Here is an 18,675-nt window from a genome sequence, read left to right on the forward strand (position 1 = left end):
AAAGAAAGAATTGTGAAAGTAGCTGTTGAAGTGTGTGGTGTAAGTAGAAGAAGGAAAGGAAAAAATCACAAAAATGCGTGGATGAGTAAAGATGTGCAAGAACTTGTGCGATTAAAGAAGAAAGCATGGCTGGATTTGTTAGCAGCAAAAGCTAACTTAAGAATGCAAGAGGTTATAGATGAAGATGTGAATGAAGCACGTAAGGAATATAAGAAAATGAAAGATTTGGTTAAGAAAGCTGTGATTAGAAAGAAAGAAGAGTATAAAGAGGATTTTGATAAAAGGCTATCAGAAGACTTTCAGTCAAATCTGAAAGTATTCTGGAAATCCGTAAGGTCAGCCCGAGGAAAAACTATAACCAGAGAGCTGACTAGGATCAGATGCCAGGATGGTAGCGTTGTGAAAGGAGAAGAATGTGTACTAAAGATATGGAAGGACTATTTTGAAAGTTTATTTGAAAAAAAGGAAGGAAATAAGAAAGATTTCTGCTATAGCGAAGAAAAAGAGAATGAGATGGAAGGCGAAATTGAAATGTTCGAAATTGTGGAAGCACTTAGGGTGATGGCACCAGTAATCGACATGTACCCAGTGATCGACATCTAACCTAGTCTTAAGGAAAAAATAAGAGTTATATTTTGGTTTCCCGTCATGGCAACACTTAATCATAGACAACAGGACTCCCTCTGTCGTCACAAAACAGAACTTTGGGCTCGGCCATTTGTTTTCAAAATGGCGAGCTAAATATTACTGTCACCGTTTGAGTTCCTTAGCTAATCCGATTTTATTAGCGAAATCCATAACAAGGTAAGTTGAAAATCTTCATTTTATTTTTAATTTAACGTAACTGTATCGAAGTGCGTATTGATTTCTGAGACTGATATTAAATAAGCTAAAGTAATTATATGTCATTGCGACGATTAATAGATTTGGAGGTTATTAAAAATCGATGTCGATAACTAGTTCCGTGAAAATTTATTTTTCCAGTTTTCGACATATGTCGATATTTATTTTTTTTTATTTTTTTTAATTCGATTTAAGATCTTGGCTTCTTGTTTAGTGCTTTATTATTCTGTGTTTTAATCATAAATATTTTAGATCGCTTACCATTAATCGACACTGTCGATGACTGGGTGTCGATAATTGGTTTTCATATAATTTTGTTTCCAGAACACGCGCACCTATTTCAAGAACTATTCATACAGATAAAATAGCAGCCACAAAAAAAAACGATGGATGATGCATTAGGTATTATAGTACCATCACCTTTTAAAAAGTTTCTTGAATAGAATAGAATTGAAAGACGATATAAATAAAAAGAAAAAAAGAATAAAGAGAGAAAAAATACCAGCAGCAGTAACAAGCAAGGCATGGCGCGAATACCATGAAAAAAAAGAAAATGAGAAAAAAAGGCAACAAAAAGAAAAAGAAGAACGAGCAAGAAAACGACAAGAAAAAAAGGAGTTGAAAGAAAACAATGCAGAAAAGAAAAAGAAAACCATTTCTAAAAAAAATAAAAAGAAGATACCCCGAATTGAATCATCTTCAGAAGAGTCAAGTTTAGAGATTGAGTTTGCTGAAAGTGATTGCAGCTATGCTGAAGATAATATTTCGGAAGATAACGACAGAGAAAATATAATCAACAAAATCAGTAAATCAGTTAACAGTGAAAGAAAACCATTAAAACGTAAAAAACCAGTGTCTCCCACCACCACTGACTCTAATTTTGACATAGATGCCTCATGCTCACTTAGCACACTTACTACTAAGAAGAAAGTAAGTAAAACTAGACAAACAAATAAAATTACTTCAGGATGTTACGTAATAGTAACGTACGAAAATAAATACTTTCCCGGGAAGGTAGAAAAGGTAGAGAATAATCTATTCGAAGTTAGTGCAATGGTTTTGTCAATGGGCAACACCTTTAGATGGCCTGAAAAACCAGATAAAATATGGTACAGATTTGATCAAATAATTGAGAAAATTGATACACCCGTGCGTCTCAACAATAGAGGGTTTTATAAAATCAAAGAAATGCAAAAGTATTTACCTGACATATATAATTAAGGATCTCAGTAAAAATATGTGATATATAAATATATATATAATATAAAATTTGGTAAAACGTTAGGTATATATATACTTACTTGGATAAAATATGTGATCGTTTTATAGAACTTAGTTGCTCACTCACTTGTTTGTTCCTAACAGAGATATACATATTTATTTAAAGGTAAGAGTCACTAGTTCTTCACTTAATTTTTTTCTACTTAATATATATTTTATGAAGAAGAATTAGATTGATATTTTTGAGAAACAGTAGTTAGGTATATTGAAATTATTCAGAATTCTATAAATGTTATAAACATCAACGTTAAAAAAGTTCGTTACTTATTTATTTGTAAGTAGTTTAAGTTGTCAGACTGAATTTTAATTTTGTAGCATTTGTACGCATTTCTGATATTTGTAATTTTAAGTTGTAAGACTGATTATTAAATTTTGTAATAATTTGTACGCATTTGTGATATTAGGACGCATTATGTGAAATAAATACTTAACTAAATATTTTACTGTCTTTAATTACTGGTTTTTCCTATTTTTACGACATCATTGTCGATAACAGGATGTTGATAACTGGGTAGGTGTCGATAAGTGGTAGTCGATCGTTGGATTTTGAATGTCGATAACTGGAGATTCTGATGATTTTTTAAATTTAATTTATATTCTAATAACCATTATTAATTAATTAAAAATTTGCAGCACATATTATTCTTATACTATTTCTTTATGATTTTCACCAACTTCAATGGTTCTTGGTATTATAGATTTTGAGTAATCGCTATTCATTGAACATGATGCTCTAAAAGTGTTGATTACTGGTGCCGTCACCCTAAGAGTATGAAAGCGGGAAAGGCTGCTGGGTGTGATAGAGTGTCGGTCGAGATGCTTAAAGCAGGAAAAGGCGTAGTAGCTAGTCAGTTGTACTGCCTTTTCAATTTGTGTTGGAGAAGCGGCCGAGTACCAAAAGATTGGTGTAAGGCTGTTATCGTGCCACTTTACAAAGGAAAAGGGTCACAGCTGGACTGCAAAAATTATCGTGGTATAAGCCTGCTTAGCGTCGTCGGCAAATTGTATGCTAAGGTATTGATTAATAGAGTCAGGAATGAAACTGATGACAAAATATGGGATGCTCAAGCGGGATTTCGAAAGGGAATGGGATGTACTGATCAGGTCTTTTCCTTGCGGTGCATAGCCGAAAAGTTTTTGGCCAAGAGTCAAAAAGTCTATTGCACATTCGTAGATCTGGAAAAGGCCTATGACAGAGTTGAGAGGAATGAATTGTGGTCAGCACTTTCTTTGCATGGGGTGAGCAGTCTCTTAATACGAGCACTGAAATCCTTATATGAGGATTCGAGTGCTTGTGTCAGGATAAACGGAGCGCACACTGAGTGGTTTAAGATTGAGAAAGGCGTTAGGCAAGGATGTGTTGCGTCACCGTGGCTGTTCAACCTATTTATGGATAGCTGTTTGACAGATTTGAAAGAGTCTAAAAGTGGATTAAGGATGAATGAGTTACTCGTCAAATGTCTGCTCTATGCCGACGATCAGGTTATACTGGCGTCGTCAGCGGAGGAGTTACAGGAGATGGTAAACTGTATGCATGAAGCTTTAAAAGAGAAAGGAATGAAAGTGAACGTAAGTAAAACTAAAACACTGGTTTTTGAAATGGAGAAAGAAATGACAGCATGTAATATTTTGATTGGAGGAGAAAAAGTGGAGCAAGTGAAAGAGTTCGTATATCTAGGATCAAAGTTTACATCAGATGGCAAGTATGATAGTGATATTGAAAGGAGAGTGAACGCGGGGAACATGGTGAATGGAGCTTTGCATGCCTTTATGAGCAGTCAGAAACTATCCAAAAAGGCTCGACTGGCTGTGCACAGGGGCGTGTTGGTCCCGACATTAATGTATGGGAGTGAAAGTTGGGTATGGCAAAAGAAGCATGAAAGCAGAATAAATGCAGTGGAAATGAGAGCGTTAAGGAGTATGATGGGTGTGAAATTGAGTGACAGGATAAGGAACAGCGTGATAAGGGAATGTTGTGATGTGAAAGAAGATGTAGTTACAGGAATAGAAAAGGGTATGTTAAGATGGTTCGGTCATGTGGAGAGGATGAATGAAAGCAGGTTGACTAAGCAGATATACAAGGAGAGTGTGGAGGGAAAGGTCGGAGTGGGAAGACCTAGACGAACGTATCTTGATCAAATTAAGGACGTCCTGGTAAAGGGTCAGGTCAAAAGTACCCGAAACCGCCGAGCTTGTATGAAGAGAGTTATGAATGTGGACGAAGCGAAAGAAGTATGCAGAGATCGTGGCAAGTGGAAAGAGGTAGTCTCTGCCTACCCCTCCGGGAAAGAGGCGTGATGTTATGTATGTATGTATGTATGTATACATCATTATTACTCGATCAATCAAACACACATTTTGGAAAGAATATTTACAGCACAACATGACTTTTGGGTTCCCGCCAAAAAGTAATTACTATAGTTTCGTTTAGTTAAAATTTACCTAGTACAATTTCTTTGAGTTTACACAACATAAATATTGAAGATGCCATAGACACAAGAAAAAGTTGCCAATAAACATACATACTTTTCTGTTGTATTGTAAAGTGGGTAGTAATATATTGCTCGGCTCGCTATTGCGTCAGAAGCACAAGCACGAGTTTACTCGCACTGTTAAATTTTTAATGATTAGCTGTAAAGCAAGCTTCCTCTACTAATGTTATTTCATCGGCTAATTTTGTTTCCATGAAATTAAATTTGCAGAAGACTGGAAGGCCACAGGTTCGGCTGGGTGGCAGTAATTAAAATATCTATAGTGAAAGGTTGCTAGCGCATTGCTTAAAAGAATCCCAAGTCTTGACTTTACGAATCTGAAACTTTCGGTACCAAACCAGCATGGAAGCTTGTGGTCGCTTTGACGGTATTAATAAAACCAAAAAGTACTTATAAAGTATTTTTATTTAAAACTTTTTGAAAGATTTCTTCGATCCCTTGCCCTTTGAAACCTTCAGGACATTGAATCTGACTGTCTTGGAGAGTGGCCTGCATTCTCCTATTGTCACGATGTCGCCAATTTCCACGTCCCTGAAACCAGAGAAATTTTGTTGTGAAAAAAAAAGGATATTGATATCAGTTGCAGACTGGTTACATTTTGGATCAGATTTTGGGTTAGAAAACACAGTTTTCGTCAAGTTGTGATCGGAAGACCGTCGTGTGGATATCATCATTCTGTTTAAAATTTTAATAATAATTCGGTGTGTGACCGTGAGATCAACATTTTAAATAAGGGGGGCAGGAACCCCAGAATTGTAGGTAAGATTTTGATGAAATTTGTGACACAGGGATGTAATAGACCCCATGAGTCTAGTATCATCTTTGCATATTCCTATTTGCATTAATCACTACTAGGAATGAAGTTTAGACTCTGCTCATTCTCGGGTTTACTCATTTATTGACCCAGACCTTCACACACACACAGTTACATCTACGTCCCTCGCGAGGTAGACAGAGCCAACCATCTCAGAGACTGAGGGGCAATGTTCAGCTGATCGGTTTTATGATAGATTTGAGGTTGCTAGCCCATCACCCAGAGGAAGAAAGTAGCCTTTTACGACATCCATGAGAAAAAGATGGAGTGGTCCTATTATTTTTTTCTTTTGGTGCCAGGAACCACATGGCAGACCTTAATAGTGACATAGCTTAATTTACTCTCAATTCCCAAAGCGAAATTCTATTTAACAGTTCATACCTGAAGCAAGGTGAAAGATGCACAGACATGTTTCTGTGTCTCTTCTCGAAACGGTTGTATTTGGGCAGGTAGTGGAGGTAATCTCTCCTGATTACGATGGTACGCTGCATCTTCATCTTCTGCACCACACCGGTGAGGATACGGCCTCTGATTGAGACGTTTCCTGTGAATGGGCACTTCTTGTCTATGTACGTGCCTTCGATTGCCTGGAAAAATTATGGTGGAAGAATGAGTGATTGGTACATTATGGTAAGGATTGTTTTTTTAGTATAACCGCCCCCTTTATACTTTTTAAATGTTAAGGTGTCTATTTCAGTCTCATGAATTTAAATGGCATAATTAGTAGTGTTTTTTTTTGACATTATCGTCATTTCACTTCACCTAATCCTATCTCTCTCATCTCTGTGTGTTCTCGCATGTACCCTCCACAGAAGTGTTTTGGGGCCACGTGTCCACCTTCGGACTTTTCACTCTCAACTTGGTCTGGTTTCGGCGTCCTCAGATTTCAGTCCATTTACTTCTTTTGCGACGTACAGCCATGATCTTTTCGGCAGTAGCGGCATCACTATCGGAATGTGTCTTGAATGATGCATAAATATGTATCTATGCATCATTGCAAGACACATAACTACTTAACTTGCCTAATACAATGTATATGCGACATGATTACGCAAGTCTGCTCCCCCGAAAATATTCGCGAGCATAAACTAGTTCATATGTAAAAGATTTTAAAGCAAAAACAAATGCGTTATTATACCTAATTATCCCATTTAAATGAGAACTCCTGGCGACACACACCCTTTTATAACCTACCAACTTGGATACAGGTAAAGGTACTATTCTGACCTTGTTAGATTATTCCCGAGCTTTTGATACTATTAATACGGAACTCCTTTTGTCTAAACTAGTTTACTACGGTTTTGACACTATGACCATTAGATGGTTCACTAGCTATTTGACCGGTCGGACACAATTTGTAGAAGTTCGTAATGATATTGGCAAAGTCTCATGTTCTTCTATTCGATCAGTTTTAAACGGAGTCCCTCAAGGCTCCATATTAGGCCCGCTCCTTTTTATTCTTTATACAAGTGATGTTATAAGTAAAATAGAAAACTGTAAATACCACTTGTATGCCGACGATCTTCAGTTATATATTTCCTTTAGACCCAATGAAACCATACAAGCAGTTGAAAGATTAAATGAAGACTTAAAAAACATAGCATTATGGTCTAACCAAAACAGTCTAGCTTTAAATTCAAGTAAATCTAAGGTTTTACTATTAGGAACAAAAACCACCATACAGCAAATTACGGATCAAGGACCTAACATCTGTATAAACAGCGAGAGTCTCGAAATTTTGCCTCATGCACGCAATTTAGGCGTTATCATGGATAAAGACTTACAATTTGAAAACCATATTATACATATAATGAAGAATTGTTTTTACAGGCTTAGCGTTTTATACCGTATCCGTGAATTTTTAAGTAAAGAGATGCGTGTCAAACTATGCGAAACACTTGTCCTGTCTAAACTTAATTATGCAGATTCAGTCATTGGGGAATGTCTACTAGTGCGTACGAAGAAAATTATCCAGCGCATACAGAACGCATGTACTCGGTTTTGTTTTAAAATTCCGCGAAGATGTCACATTACACCTTTCTTAAATAAAAATGATATATTAAACATGTCAAATCGTCGAACACTCCACCTTGGATCACTTCTGTTTGGAATTATGCGCAAAAAGAAACCTACCTATCTCTATCAAAAATTACAGTTCCCACAATGTCTAATGAGGACTGCAACTCGGTTAATATTTCCACAACACAATACAGCTGCTTTTCGTGGCAGCTTCCGATACGCTGCTACGAAGTGTTGGAACAATCTTCCGCCACCTGTGCGTAACTGCACTACGGTATCACACTTCAAAGATAAACTGAAAAGTCACTTACTACAATCTCAATCCAACACATAACAGCAAACCTTTACATAACCTTTGCATTTTTCTGTAGTTTCCTTCTACCTACCTTTTGTCCTTCCTGCCTACCTTTTGTCTACTTTGCTTCAACAATAAGAACATAGTTACACTCACGCTCATACTCAACATATATTAACTCCCTAGCACTGCTGTCTTCTTGTTATTTTGTGTTCATATTTTTAATATGTATCCTTCATATTGAATGGCAAAGCCTCCGTACTAGGTTCCACTGAAAATCAGCGCATTGTGTAACCTCATCATACACATGCATATGCTGAGTGGAAACCCTTTTGGTCGCATCATGTATTTTTTTTTTTTTTTTTATCTCTGTTTATGAATGAAAATGTTATGTTACATCTTGCGCCAAATAAAGATTTTTCTTTCTTTCTTTCTTTAACTTGTTATAACCCTATCACCTCTATTCTTACTTTACGGGGTTTTCATGCGATTAGTTACAAATCTATTATTAGTTCGAAGTAAAAGTTATTTTGAACTTAAATAACCTTAAATTAAGATGCAAAATGATAAGACCTAAACGAGTCATCATTCATGTGACGTTTTTCTGGTCCAGAGACCCAGCTCCCTTAACATGGCACGCGCGACGCCATTTTTATAGCTTGAAAAGCTATCGTAGTCCCGTTTCACGCCAATGAAAAGCGAAATACGAAAAGATAGTTAAAATGTCGTTATGCGTGTCTTACTACGGCAGCTCTTTTTTTTATGACCATAATCTGGAAGCGCGAAGTCAGTTTTTACTCGAAACGACTGCTGTCCATCATGACCATGCTGTTGACTGTAAAACATCACCATTAGACCACCAGATTTTCTTTGAGTGCCACGTGACAGTGCTGTTAGTCCCTGCTTGCCCAAAACCAATAGAGAGTAACCCTTCACATGAGCAGACCAACAATTAACAACTGATAGAACTACCACAGGAATGTAAGGATTTTCGCAAAAATGATGATGAAAAAACAACCTTGATTGAGATAGGATGTTCTGGTGAAAGACCATGAAAGGCAATAAGCGATAACTAGTAGGTATCCTATTTTAAAAATACATCTATTTCAGGCAAGAGTACCCTAAACCTACAATCATGCATTGTGTTATGTAGATGAAACACAAAATGCTGAGCTGATTTGTAGGACCGTAATCAGATTTTGGGTTAGAACACGATCTTCATCATTTTGTAGTCAGAAGACCGTCGTGTGGATTTCATCATTTCACAGTCCACAAATAAGTCTCATTACTCATCAGACAATTAGGTAGATCATGTGATCTGTCAAAATAATAATATTCTATGGGAAAGCATCTGTGATAAAGAGCCTGAAATATATTGTTATATTTTCATGGGATTGCAGATACTGGTAAAAATTTAATGAGGATTTAACATGAAAAATCTTAATCTTGAAAGTATGTTTAGGTAACTTTTATTGATGAGTTTGTAAACATATCAAAAAAACACACCGTTTTACCATTCCCTTAACAGAAATTGCATTTTCCAAATATAATGCATATTAATGACAAATTACAACCCTAATAAACAAGCCACCAAATAATTATATAAATCATGCAATTGTTCCTCCAACCCAAATGTTACATTTCATAGATTTTAAGTTCATACATTTTAAAACTGAAGCTAAACAAATTCCTATTGATGAATTCGTCATAAATCAACATTAAGTTCTTTATAGTCACCATTATACATAAATAATGACAAAAATATTCCACTTATCAAGACCCAAAAAAACCCAGCACCATAACCAGCTCCCGTCACCATAGAAAAACTGAAAGTACCTCTCTGGGTGTTTTGAACCCTAAGCCCACATTCTTAGAATGCCGCATCTCCTTCTTTTTTAACCCTCCCTTGCGGTTGAGGAACACCGTCGCCTGCTTTTGGAATGCCTTTTCTGTCTACAAAAAAAAAGAAAACAAAACATTAAACACACTCCATGCAGTTACCTCTCTCGGAGTTTTGAACCCGAGTCCCACATCTTTGTGGTACCTCAACGGTTTACGGCTACGCTTCACACCGATTCCTTTCTTACGGTTCAAGAAAACAGTTGGTTGCTTTTGGAATGAACGTTCCGTCTGCAATTTTAATCAACATTAGTATAAACTAACTACAGATATGTCAGGTTATAAAGTTGAATATAATTAAAGTACAGATAGGTAATAGAGCTAAAGACCAAAAAAGGGTACAGGGAATTTTGACATGTAAACATAACCTACGATTTCATTATAATCATGATTTTATTAAGACTATTTCAATACTTAAATTTCAACAATTTATCTTATACTGATTGTGGTGTCCAAGACTGATCATAAGACAGGAAAATAACCTATCCAAGCATCATATCATGTTTGATCAGTACCCACTTATTTACTTCAACAAAAATTGATGGTTTTAAAAGAACGTAACAAAAACCGGTTCCTGTTATTCAATAATTTGATAAACAATCTGCAAAATCACAAATAAATCATTATAATACCATAGAAAAAACTTTTTGAAGGCATATTCCACGTGCGAAAACTGAGATAGCACATTTTCACTTTCTATTACACTAAATCAATAGGGAATTTTAACATAGCATTATAAACGCTATAAATTAACTAAAATTACTTAAGTATTGGCACATTTTGCAAGTAAAATAAAATTTATTTTAGAGAAACACGGCACATACCTGGTCCGCCATTTTGCTTGCGAATGAAAAGAAAAATGCCAATATGTTGCCAGCCCTAGAATAAGAAAACGTAGTAATAATAGATGAACATTGAACTTAAATAGGTAATACTGAAACAATGGTAGACAATATTAAGATCATGAACGACATCAAACTTTGTGTATGTCATTAGTAGGTGTCTAATAAAGGATACTTATTATATAGAGAGATCTAAAAATGGGGTCTAAGTAGTATTTGAAGTCAAAGTAAAAAATGGTAAGTAGTTTTAGAAATAATTTTTAAAGTAAAAAAAATATGTGGGTCATTTTTCCTATGTTCAATAAACTTGAATTATGCCTTAACGAAATAATTAATTATTTGAAGTGAAAGAAAGATTTGCGGAGTCGTTTGTTGTGGCTTCCAGCTTTGTGTACTTGCTGTTTCCATGTCACATGCAAATAAAAAATTGAATTTGAATTACTTTCCTATGAAAGAAAACAATAGGAGAATAAAAATATAGGTGATCAGCGACCAAAAAATTTGAATTTCAACTCCTTTTAGGAGTTGGTTAAAAAATGGTAGAATATTTCAAGTAAACAGATATGGCAATAATATTGTATGCTGTCAGTGGGCTGTCATTCAGACAGTTTACTTTTTTAATTCACTTTTGAAAATAAGCCAAAGATGTAAGTTCCAATTCCAAAAAATTTAATATGACATAAATTCCGTAAAAAAAGTTATTTATCAAGTTTGTTGTTAAAGGAACCACAAAGGAATGCATTATACCTTTATATACATCATTACTTACTTTTTTACCCTTTCTGCGACCCTGTCGTCATTTTATTTTTATATTAAGTATGTATTTAACTAGTTTTTATCATTCGGGTTTCATAATGATGAATGTTTCGTAAAGGAGAATGATCTCCTTTAAATCTTTTTTTTCGCCGACATCAATGTAAAAGAAAAATCACAAGTTTATAAGCCTTTCCCTTAGTTCCTTTTACGACATCCATGGGAACGAGATGGAGTTGTCCTATTCTTTTTTTTATTGGTGCTGGGAACCACACGGTTTCGATAATTCTGTAATCGTCATGATACTGCGAAACGGCCTATTACACCATCAATATTAACACGGGATCATGATATAATTAACTAACTATTCGATTAAGCTCCGAAATAGAAAAAGATGGTCACAATCATAATATACCTATATATATAAAATCATACGTAACGTATTATTATTTATTGTAGTTTACTTTTTATGTACCTATGTTTATATTATTATTATTATACTTTATATTTTGTGTAGTTATAAATACATTTATTCAGTTAAGACTTGTAGATAATGCTTTTATCATTAAGTCCGCCAATAGTGCTATATATTTTGTATTTTGTGCAATGAAGTTTAAATCAATAATACAATCATTGCTATAGAATAGAATAGATTTATTTTCAAAATTGGAATTAAGGTATCACTTATTGACGTCACTTCACTTAAATCTAATAATAACTACTACCGCTTCTAAAGCGCATGTGTGGAAGAAGCGGCAGAACAAACTACACTGCAGCATTTTCTTTGGAAGTCAATTTACAATCTACGATAAGCCAATGGAAACCAAAGCATTAAAATAAAACAAGTATGTAATGAACCAATAATTATTTATTTGTACCATTTACAAAATATTACGATAAAATTATTATACAACTAAATCAAATATTCACATTGCCACGGAAATGAAAACTTCATAATATACTTAACATAATTTCATTTACTTTGGCAAAGTACTCTCAAAAATTTTATATCTTTGTTTTTTACTAGCGACCCGCCCCGGCTACTCACGGCTAGTATTTATAGATATAAACCTTCCTCAGAAAACCCAAAACGCCAAATAGATTTTCTTTAAACTTGAACAGACTTTAATTCAAATAGATTAAACATTAACTACAATTTTTCATAGACAATTTAGATTTTTACACATTTTTAAAAAATTGAGTGGTACAGATTTTTAGTCATTGAATTAATTTCCATGTTCCCAGAGCTCTAGAATGCCTCCCATTTTACGTAGTTTTCGTAAGAGACTACGGTATAAACTTTGTAGTCTTACAAACATGATCCAAAATGGCTTAGGTTCTATTTATTAAGGTTCATGGCGGGTAGTTGGTACATGTTCTAAACACGCGGCAGTATATCAAGCCAAGTGTTTAAGCAAAGGAACTGATAAGCGAGTTAAAGAATGAGGTATCTATGTGACACCTAAGCGGTTAGTGCGAGTTTTACTCGGTCAAACTCGTCGAGCAAGTAAACGCGAGTTTGTATGGAGTTGCATTAGTGCCATCGCGTCACCACTAGATGGCGCTGATCAAATCACATACAAAGTTGGGCAGAAGGTTGTATTTAAGCTCCAATCCGTGAAATTCTTGTTTGCGCGATTTAGACTCTCCGCTGCTATTGGCTGAGCGCGTCAGATTCTTCGCCGTGATAGACAGTTGGTGTGTGACGTTAGTGATGTCGCCACAGTGTCACTTTTGACCCCTTTAAAACTCAAAAACTCTTTAATGTAAACACATGAAATTAATCATATCCAAAATTACATTTAATGGCAAAAGCAGCTGGGATTAACACCAAATTGGTGATGTAAACAATAGATATAAAACAAACTAAACCCCATAAAGTTTATTAAAACATTAAAATTATTACACAGGCATCTAGAAAAACAATTAAAGCAAGTTTGAAATATTTACATCGATAAGAAATTAAAAATCATAAGTGACACTAAGATATAATCTTGAAATAAATAAAATCTTCGACATCTGACCTGGTACATAATGTATGATCAAAATCAGATTTCAAATTACTTTTGTTTTTTAGGAACAAATTTAAAAAGGAGTATGAATGCGGCTCTGTATGCGAAAAAAACCAGATTATTTCGCCCTTTTTACTAGAAATCCTCTATTACTGCACACTCTACGCTACATAAAGAACCTACATCCAAATTTAAACTGAAGTTTGGGCTGTTCATTGATATGTCAGTCAGTCCTCCTTAATACAATATTAATGTGTGCCTTAAGTTAAGCAAGATAAGGTCTAAAGTGATGCACGCAAACTCAATAAATCCGAAATTCCGGTCGAGATGGAAACCTCTTAATTATTTACAGGAGGATTAACCCACTAGGACCAGGTCAGACGTACTCAATCCATAAATCTAGAATCCAAGTATCAGTCCATGATTTGGTAAATATTAACATATTTATTTCTTTCCTTAAATCACAGTCCATTTGCCCACGAAATACATCATCAGGCTTACAACCATAAATTAATCACAAAAATATATTCTCAAAAACAATTTTAAAAATCATAAAAATACAATAATTTATTTTTGTATCAAATGTAAAAATAAGGGAAAACGGACAATATGTAATATCTGTTGATTGAATCAAAACAAAAATTACATACATTAGGGTGGGTTTTTAGAATGATATAATAAGTACTTTTAAAAATTCTTTAGGGTTTTTAATCATTCTTCAAATTAGGGTTTTTAAGTACTTTACTTTTGTCTCCAAATTCAATCAATGGTTTAATGATTAATCAATGGTTGAAAGCACATCTACCCGGTCACTAAATTTACCCTACAAAACAGTTCAGTCTTAAACCATTCTCCATCGAATTGTTTGTTCCCTTTTAGTTCCACTCTGCAGACCTGCACATATCTGCTAAGAACTCATCAAACTCCAAAACAGAACTCTCATATAACTCCATTTCTTTCGATAAATCTTCATTAGCCACCTCCACTTCTTCTTTAACAGATTCCAAGCTTTTAGACTTAGATCTATCTAAATCTTCTGCTAATTTCAAATGTGGGGCATTGAAGAAATCTTTGTAAAACTCCGCCAGTTCTCTTATTGGATGGTTGTCGGCGAAGGGAAAGTGTAAGAGTTTCAAAGGTGGCTCATTCTCGTTACGAAACCCAGCGAATTTCTTTGGGGGCAGCTCTAAGGATGTTGGGCTTTTAGATATGACTGCTATGTCTAATTCTTGAGTGCTTTTCGATTCGTTAGGTTTATCTGTCACCGGATCTGGTGGTACGATTATGGTGCACCTTGGCAACGGCATCTTCTGTAGAAAATCGCCAAATGTTTTGTCTACTAACAACTCATCTACAAAAGCGGCTAGACGCAACGGTTTATTCAAATCTATGGACTTTATTGGTCTATTTTCTTTATCAATCTGCTCTTTCTTCTTTTTGCATTCAAATATCACATGTTTTGGACTCAATTCGAAATGATCACTCTTCAAGAGTAACGTTTTGTTCTTTTCTGACCGATTTGGAGTAATAGAGAAGTTTGTTCGATAAACTACAGTGAAAGACAGGCCGCCTAAAGGTGTTTTGAGCAAACCTGCCTGAATTTTCTTGACTGATTCACCTAAAGTCTTATATTTAGGTTCACCATTATAAACTCTGTAAAATATAGTGAACGATTCGGATTTCTGCTTTCTAGACAGATGATAAGCTGGCGTGATTCTCGTTATAGTGATGAGGGACTTCAATAAAATGCCCATTCGAAAATAAATTGTGTTGAGTGCTTTGACTGTTGTGTCGAATTGGTAGTCGTCTAATTCTAAAGTCCATACTTCTAAGCCCAATTCGTCTCCATCTTCAGTTTGTACTGAGATTTCGACGTGTAATCTCGATCTAATGGTCTCCAAAATTCTATTTGACGGTAGAGCATTTTTAGTAGCTTGATTGACTTCTGGCGAATCGGGTATGTGGAGATTAAACCAATCGCTATCTGACGGATTGGGTTTTTGTTTAGTAGCCGGCGTTATTTTAACTCCTTTCCTCGACTCCACTATGACTTGTACAGCTTTGTACGCTAGGAACTTGGTGAACTTTGTGAATTCGTTTTTGTCACTCACGTTAGAGAATCCGACGTCGGGCGCCATTATGTTTTAACTGAACCGGTTAATGTCCCACTTATTCCTCGTCGGCTATGCAGTTCTCCACCAGATTACTCAGATTGGGATTCTCCATTGCGGCTGCGATGCGTTCCTTGTCGTTGATCTGCTTGTTAACTGAAAAAAGAATAAACAAACATGATTTATCACGCGAGACTCCTTCCGGGAGAGGTAGAGAGTACATCTTTTGCTTCATCCACATTCATATCCCTCTTCATGAAAGCTCGACGGTTAAGAATTAACTCATGATTCGAATCCCCGCCAGGGCATGATGAGAAACGAACTTTCTCTGCTTGGCCTGGGTTTTGGACGTTTATCTATACATATAAGTGTTTATTTTAAAATATAGTACCGTTGGGTAAGTATCTCGTAACAAGTCTCGAACTTACTTCGAGGCTAACTCAATCTGTGTCACTTGTCTCATATATATTTATTTATTTTTTGATCGGACCTTTAGTTGAGTTTTAATAAGATAACCAATCTACATAAGTATGGCATGTTACGGAACCTTTGATATACAAATCAAATTCACGCTTGACTGTTTTCTTTCCAAACAGAATTTGCGTCATCACTTGATAAACTGTCTACATGTTAGTAAATATTCTATAATTATATGTTAAAAATATATCATCTAATATTATATTGTTTTTATAGTTGTTTTTGGGTCACGAAGCCATGGTCATGACATTCAATATGTGGAATTTTTGGCAGAGATAACAGGCTCATAGTTTCACCAACAAGGTAGAATTTTATTTTTTATGTATACAAACATAAAATCACGACTCTATGCGGGTAGGTTAGGCAGAGAGTATTAGTTTTTTAAAAACCTTGAAAATTATAATATACATATATATATAAAAGGTGGTTCTCAGTTTGACCTGTATGTATGCTTATCCGCCATTCGATCGCGTTACGCTGAACCGATTTTGATGCGGTTTTCAGGAAAGTGTTTGTTACACTTAGGCAAAGGTTTAAGAAAGAAGGGTATTGATTGGAGATGGTCTCTTTTTACACAAGTTATTCTATTCATGTGAGGATGTTTTATTTTAAACATGTACTAAGATAGTAACTGAATGCGTATTTGAATGTTATTTCTGAAGATAGCAGGGCAGAGGTTAATACCCTTTGATAAAATTTATTCTCTACAAACTAAGCTATCACCAAGTGATTGCTATCATAAATACTAAGTCTTATCACAGATAATTATTATTAAACTTTGCTGTCTAAACTAATATTAATAAATACTAGCTGTGCCCGCTACTCCGTCCGCGTGGAACAGTTATTTTGGGCATCATTCAAGCCCTTAAGGATGAATAATTTCTCCTTTTTTTTGCACATTTTCCATTATTTCTTCGCTCCTTAAAGTTGCAGCGTGATGTTATATAGCCTTAAGCCTTCCTCGATAAATGGCCTATTCAACACAAAAATATTTTTCAATTCGGACCAGTAGTTCCTGAGATTAGCGTGTTCAAACAAATAAACAAACAAACTCTTCAGCTTTATAATATTAGTATAGATAAAAGTGAGTTTGTATATATAGTTGTTTATCTGTCACCAATAAAAAAAAATAGGACCACTTCGAACTCGTTCCCATGGATGTCGTAAAAGGCGATTAAGGGTTAGGCTAATAACACCATATGAACAAACCATCTTACCATAACCTTTTCTATTTCTGTCACTACATCTTCTTTCACATCACAACATTCCCTTATCACGCTGTTCCTTATCCTGTCACTCAATTTTAAAATATCAAAATGGCAAATAAATAGGTATTTGTGATACACCTTATCCTTTTGTTTGACAACATACCTACATATATGTGAAATTTGATAAAAATTGGTTTAGGAGTTTATCAACAACTTGACAACAACTGACACAAGATTTATCTTATATATAAAATTCTCATGTCACAATCTTCGTTCCTGTACTCCTCCGAAACAACTTGATTGATCCTCAAGAAATTTTGTGAGCATATTGAGTAGGTCTGAGAATAAGCCAACATCTATTTTTCACCCCCATAGTGATAAGGGTTGTCCACCCTTTACATTTTTTTTAACTAGAAATTACTTAAAAATTATGTATATAGCAAAACAATGTTTTCAGCTGGTACAATATATATTTCTTTCATAATTTATGCTTTATCTTATCCAATATTAAGTGTTTTCCGTCACTGGCGGTTAGTATTTATACTAATACGGGTACATAATTTCGAAATTATTCATTGAGACATGGCCAAGTTGGGACTTGAACCTGTAACTTTATAAAATGCATCACACATTTAAACCATGCACTTTACCGATTTGACTGCTGATGCTCCACTTAAATTACTGGTTATCACTACTTGGTTTTAAATAGTTCTGATTCCATGTGAATTTTCAGAAAAGATATCCTACTTTTTTTAAGGTCTACTATCTAATTACTACTAAATTTATTCAGAATTGATAGGGCGGTTTTTGAGTTTAATAACAAATTAAAATCTAATAATGGATAAGATATTTGTTAAATAATCGTAACTTTGTGGGACCCAAACCATAAATTTATTCTCATCATAGCATATAAAATAATTAAATACCAATAGTTTTAAATAAGAAGAAAAATAAATTAACAATGATAAACTTACTTTCATCTTCAGTTGTATGAGCTCCTTTTTTGATATAAATATCCAATTTTACTGGATGATGCAGTGACCTTTGGATCTTTATCCGAATACACAGCCCTATGAGAGTCGCCAGCGAACAATGAGGTACTGTAGGATTGTACTCGACACGTATCACAGGGACTTTGTCCGCAGTAGGCTCCTTCACAAAAATTCCCTCTTCGTAAATAACCTTCAAATCTTCTAGAGTACTGGGCTTTTCCGGATCCCTTATTGTCCGCAAAAAGTCTAAAACATCACAGCACAGGTTACAAATCACAAAAATATGCCAATCAGACCCAAACACCATCAATTATAAGAAAACAAACCATATATTGTTTCCTTCAAGTCGTTTTCGTCATTGTACCCAAGTTCTTGCAACGTTGCACTTTTGTCCATATAAGCGGGTTTAGCGAGTTCCAAAGGAGATTTTTCAGAGTTATTTATTGACAATTTTGAAAAGAATGATATCATATCGTACGTTAGAGAGTAGATACTTTGTTAATAACAGTGTTACGTGAACTTCTGCGATAACAAGGCGGACATATTTGTTTTGTCAGTCAGTCATCCATCAAGGTCATCGCGTATGACGTTTTGTGGGTACTATTGCCATTGTAAAGGTTTTACTAATTTCTTTTTT

General features: G+C 34.9%; 2 protein-coding genes across 4 annotated transcripts; both read right to left on the minus strand.

Moving 5' to 3' along the window:
- Window positions 1–5,003: 5,003 nt before the first annotated feature.
- On the minus strand, window positions 5,004–10,602 carry LOC106131993 (small ribosomal subunit protein uS17). 2 transcript variants are annotated; one of them, XM_013331277.2, is made up of 4 exons: window positions 10,468–10,602; window positions 9,581–9,697; window positions 5,812–6,017; window positions 5,004–5,147 (listed from the first exon to the last, which is right to left on the minus strand). In XM_013331277.2, the coding sequence occupies exons 1-4, from the start codon at window positions 10,477–10,479 to the stop codon at window positions 5,024–5,026; spliced, it is 459 nt and encodes a 152-aa protein (XP_013186731.1). In that variant the 5' UTR covers window positions 10,480–10,602; the 3' UTR covers window positions 5,004–5,023. The 2 variants fall into 2 exon arrangements, with proteins under 2 accessions (XP_013186731.1, XP_013186729.1); XM_013331275.1 differs by lacking the exon at window positions 9,581–9,697 and adding an exon at window positions 9,746–9,874 and having other exon boundaries at window positions 10,468–10,494.
- Window positions 10,603–12,088: 1,486 nt separating this feature from the next.
- On the minus strand, window positions 12,089–18,611 carry LOC106131992 (MIP18 family protein galla-1). Of its 2 annotated transcripts, XM_013331274.2 has the most exons (3): window positions 18,365–18,611; window positions 18,021–18,284; window positions 15,285–15,517 (listed from the first exon to the last, which is right to left on the minus strand). In XM_013331274.2, exons 1-3 carry the CDS (start codon window positions 18,507–18,509, stop codon window positions 15,420–15,422), a joined length of 507 nt encoding a protein of 168 aa, XP_013186728.1. In that variant the 5' UTR covers window positions 18,510–18,611; the 3' UTR covers window positions 15,285–15,419. The 2 variants fall into 2 exon arrangements, with proteins under 2 accessions (XP_060807781.1, XP_013186728.1); XM_060951798.1 differs by lacking the exon at window positions 18,365–18,611 and having other exon boundaries at window positions 12,089–15,517; window positions 18,021–18,161.
- Between the last annotated feature and the right edge of the window lie 64 nt (window positions 18,612–18,675).

This window comes from Amyelois transitella, chromosome 26 (genome assembly GCF_032362555.1).
Source record: "Amyelois transitella isolate CPQ chromosome 26, ilAmyTran1.1, whole genome shotgun sequence".
In the NCBI taxonomy this organism is placed as follows: Eukaryota; Metazoa; Arthropoda; class Insecta; order Lepidoptera; family Pyralidae; genus Amyelois; species Amyelois transitella.

What these genes read in the sequence shown, in the direction of transcription:
- LOC106131993 (XM_013331275.1), bottom strand. An exon ending in GGTTCAAAACTCCGAGAGAG is followed by an intron (nt 6,018 to 9,745) that starts GTAACTGCATGG and finishes TAATTTTTCCAG; the next exon opens with GCAATCGAAGGCACGTACAT. An exon ending in CATCTTTCACCTTGCTTCAG is followed by an intron (nt 5,148 to 5,811) that starts GTATGAACTGTT and finishes CTCTGGTTTCAG; the next exon opens with GGACGTGGAAATTGGCGACA.
- LOC106131992 (XM_060951798.1), bottom strand. Translation starts at nt 15,388, where the DNA reads ATGGCGCCCGACGTCGGATTCTCTAACGTGAGTGACAAAAACGAATTC.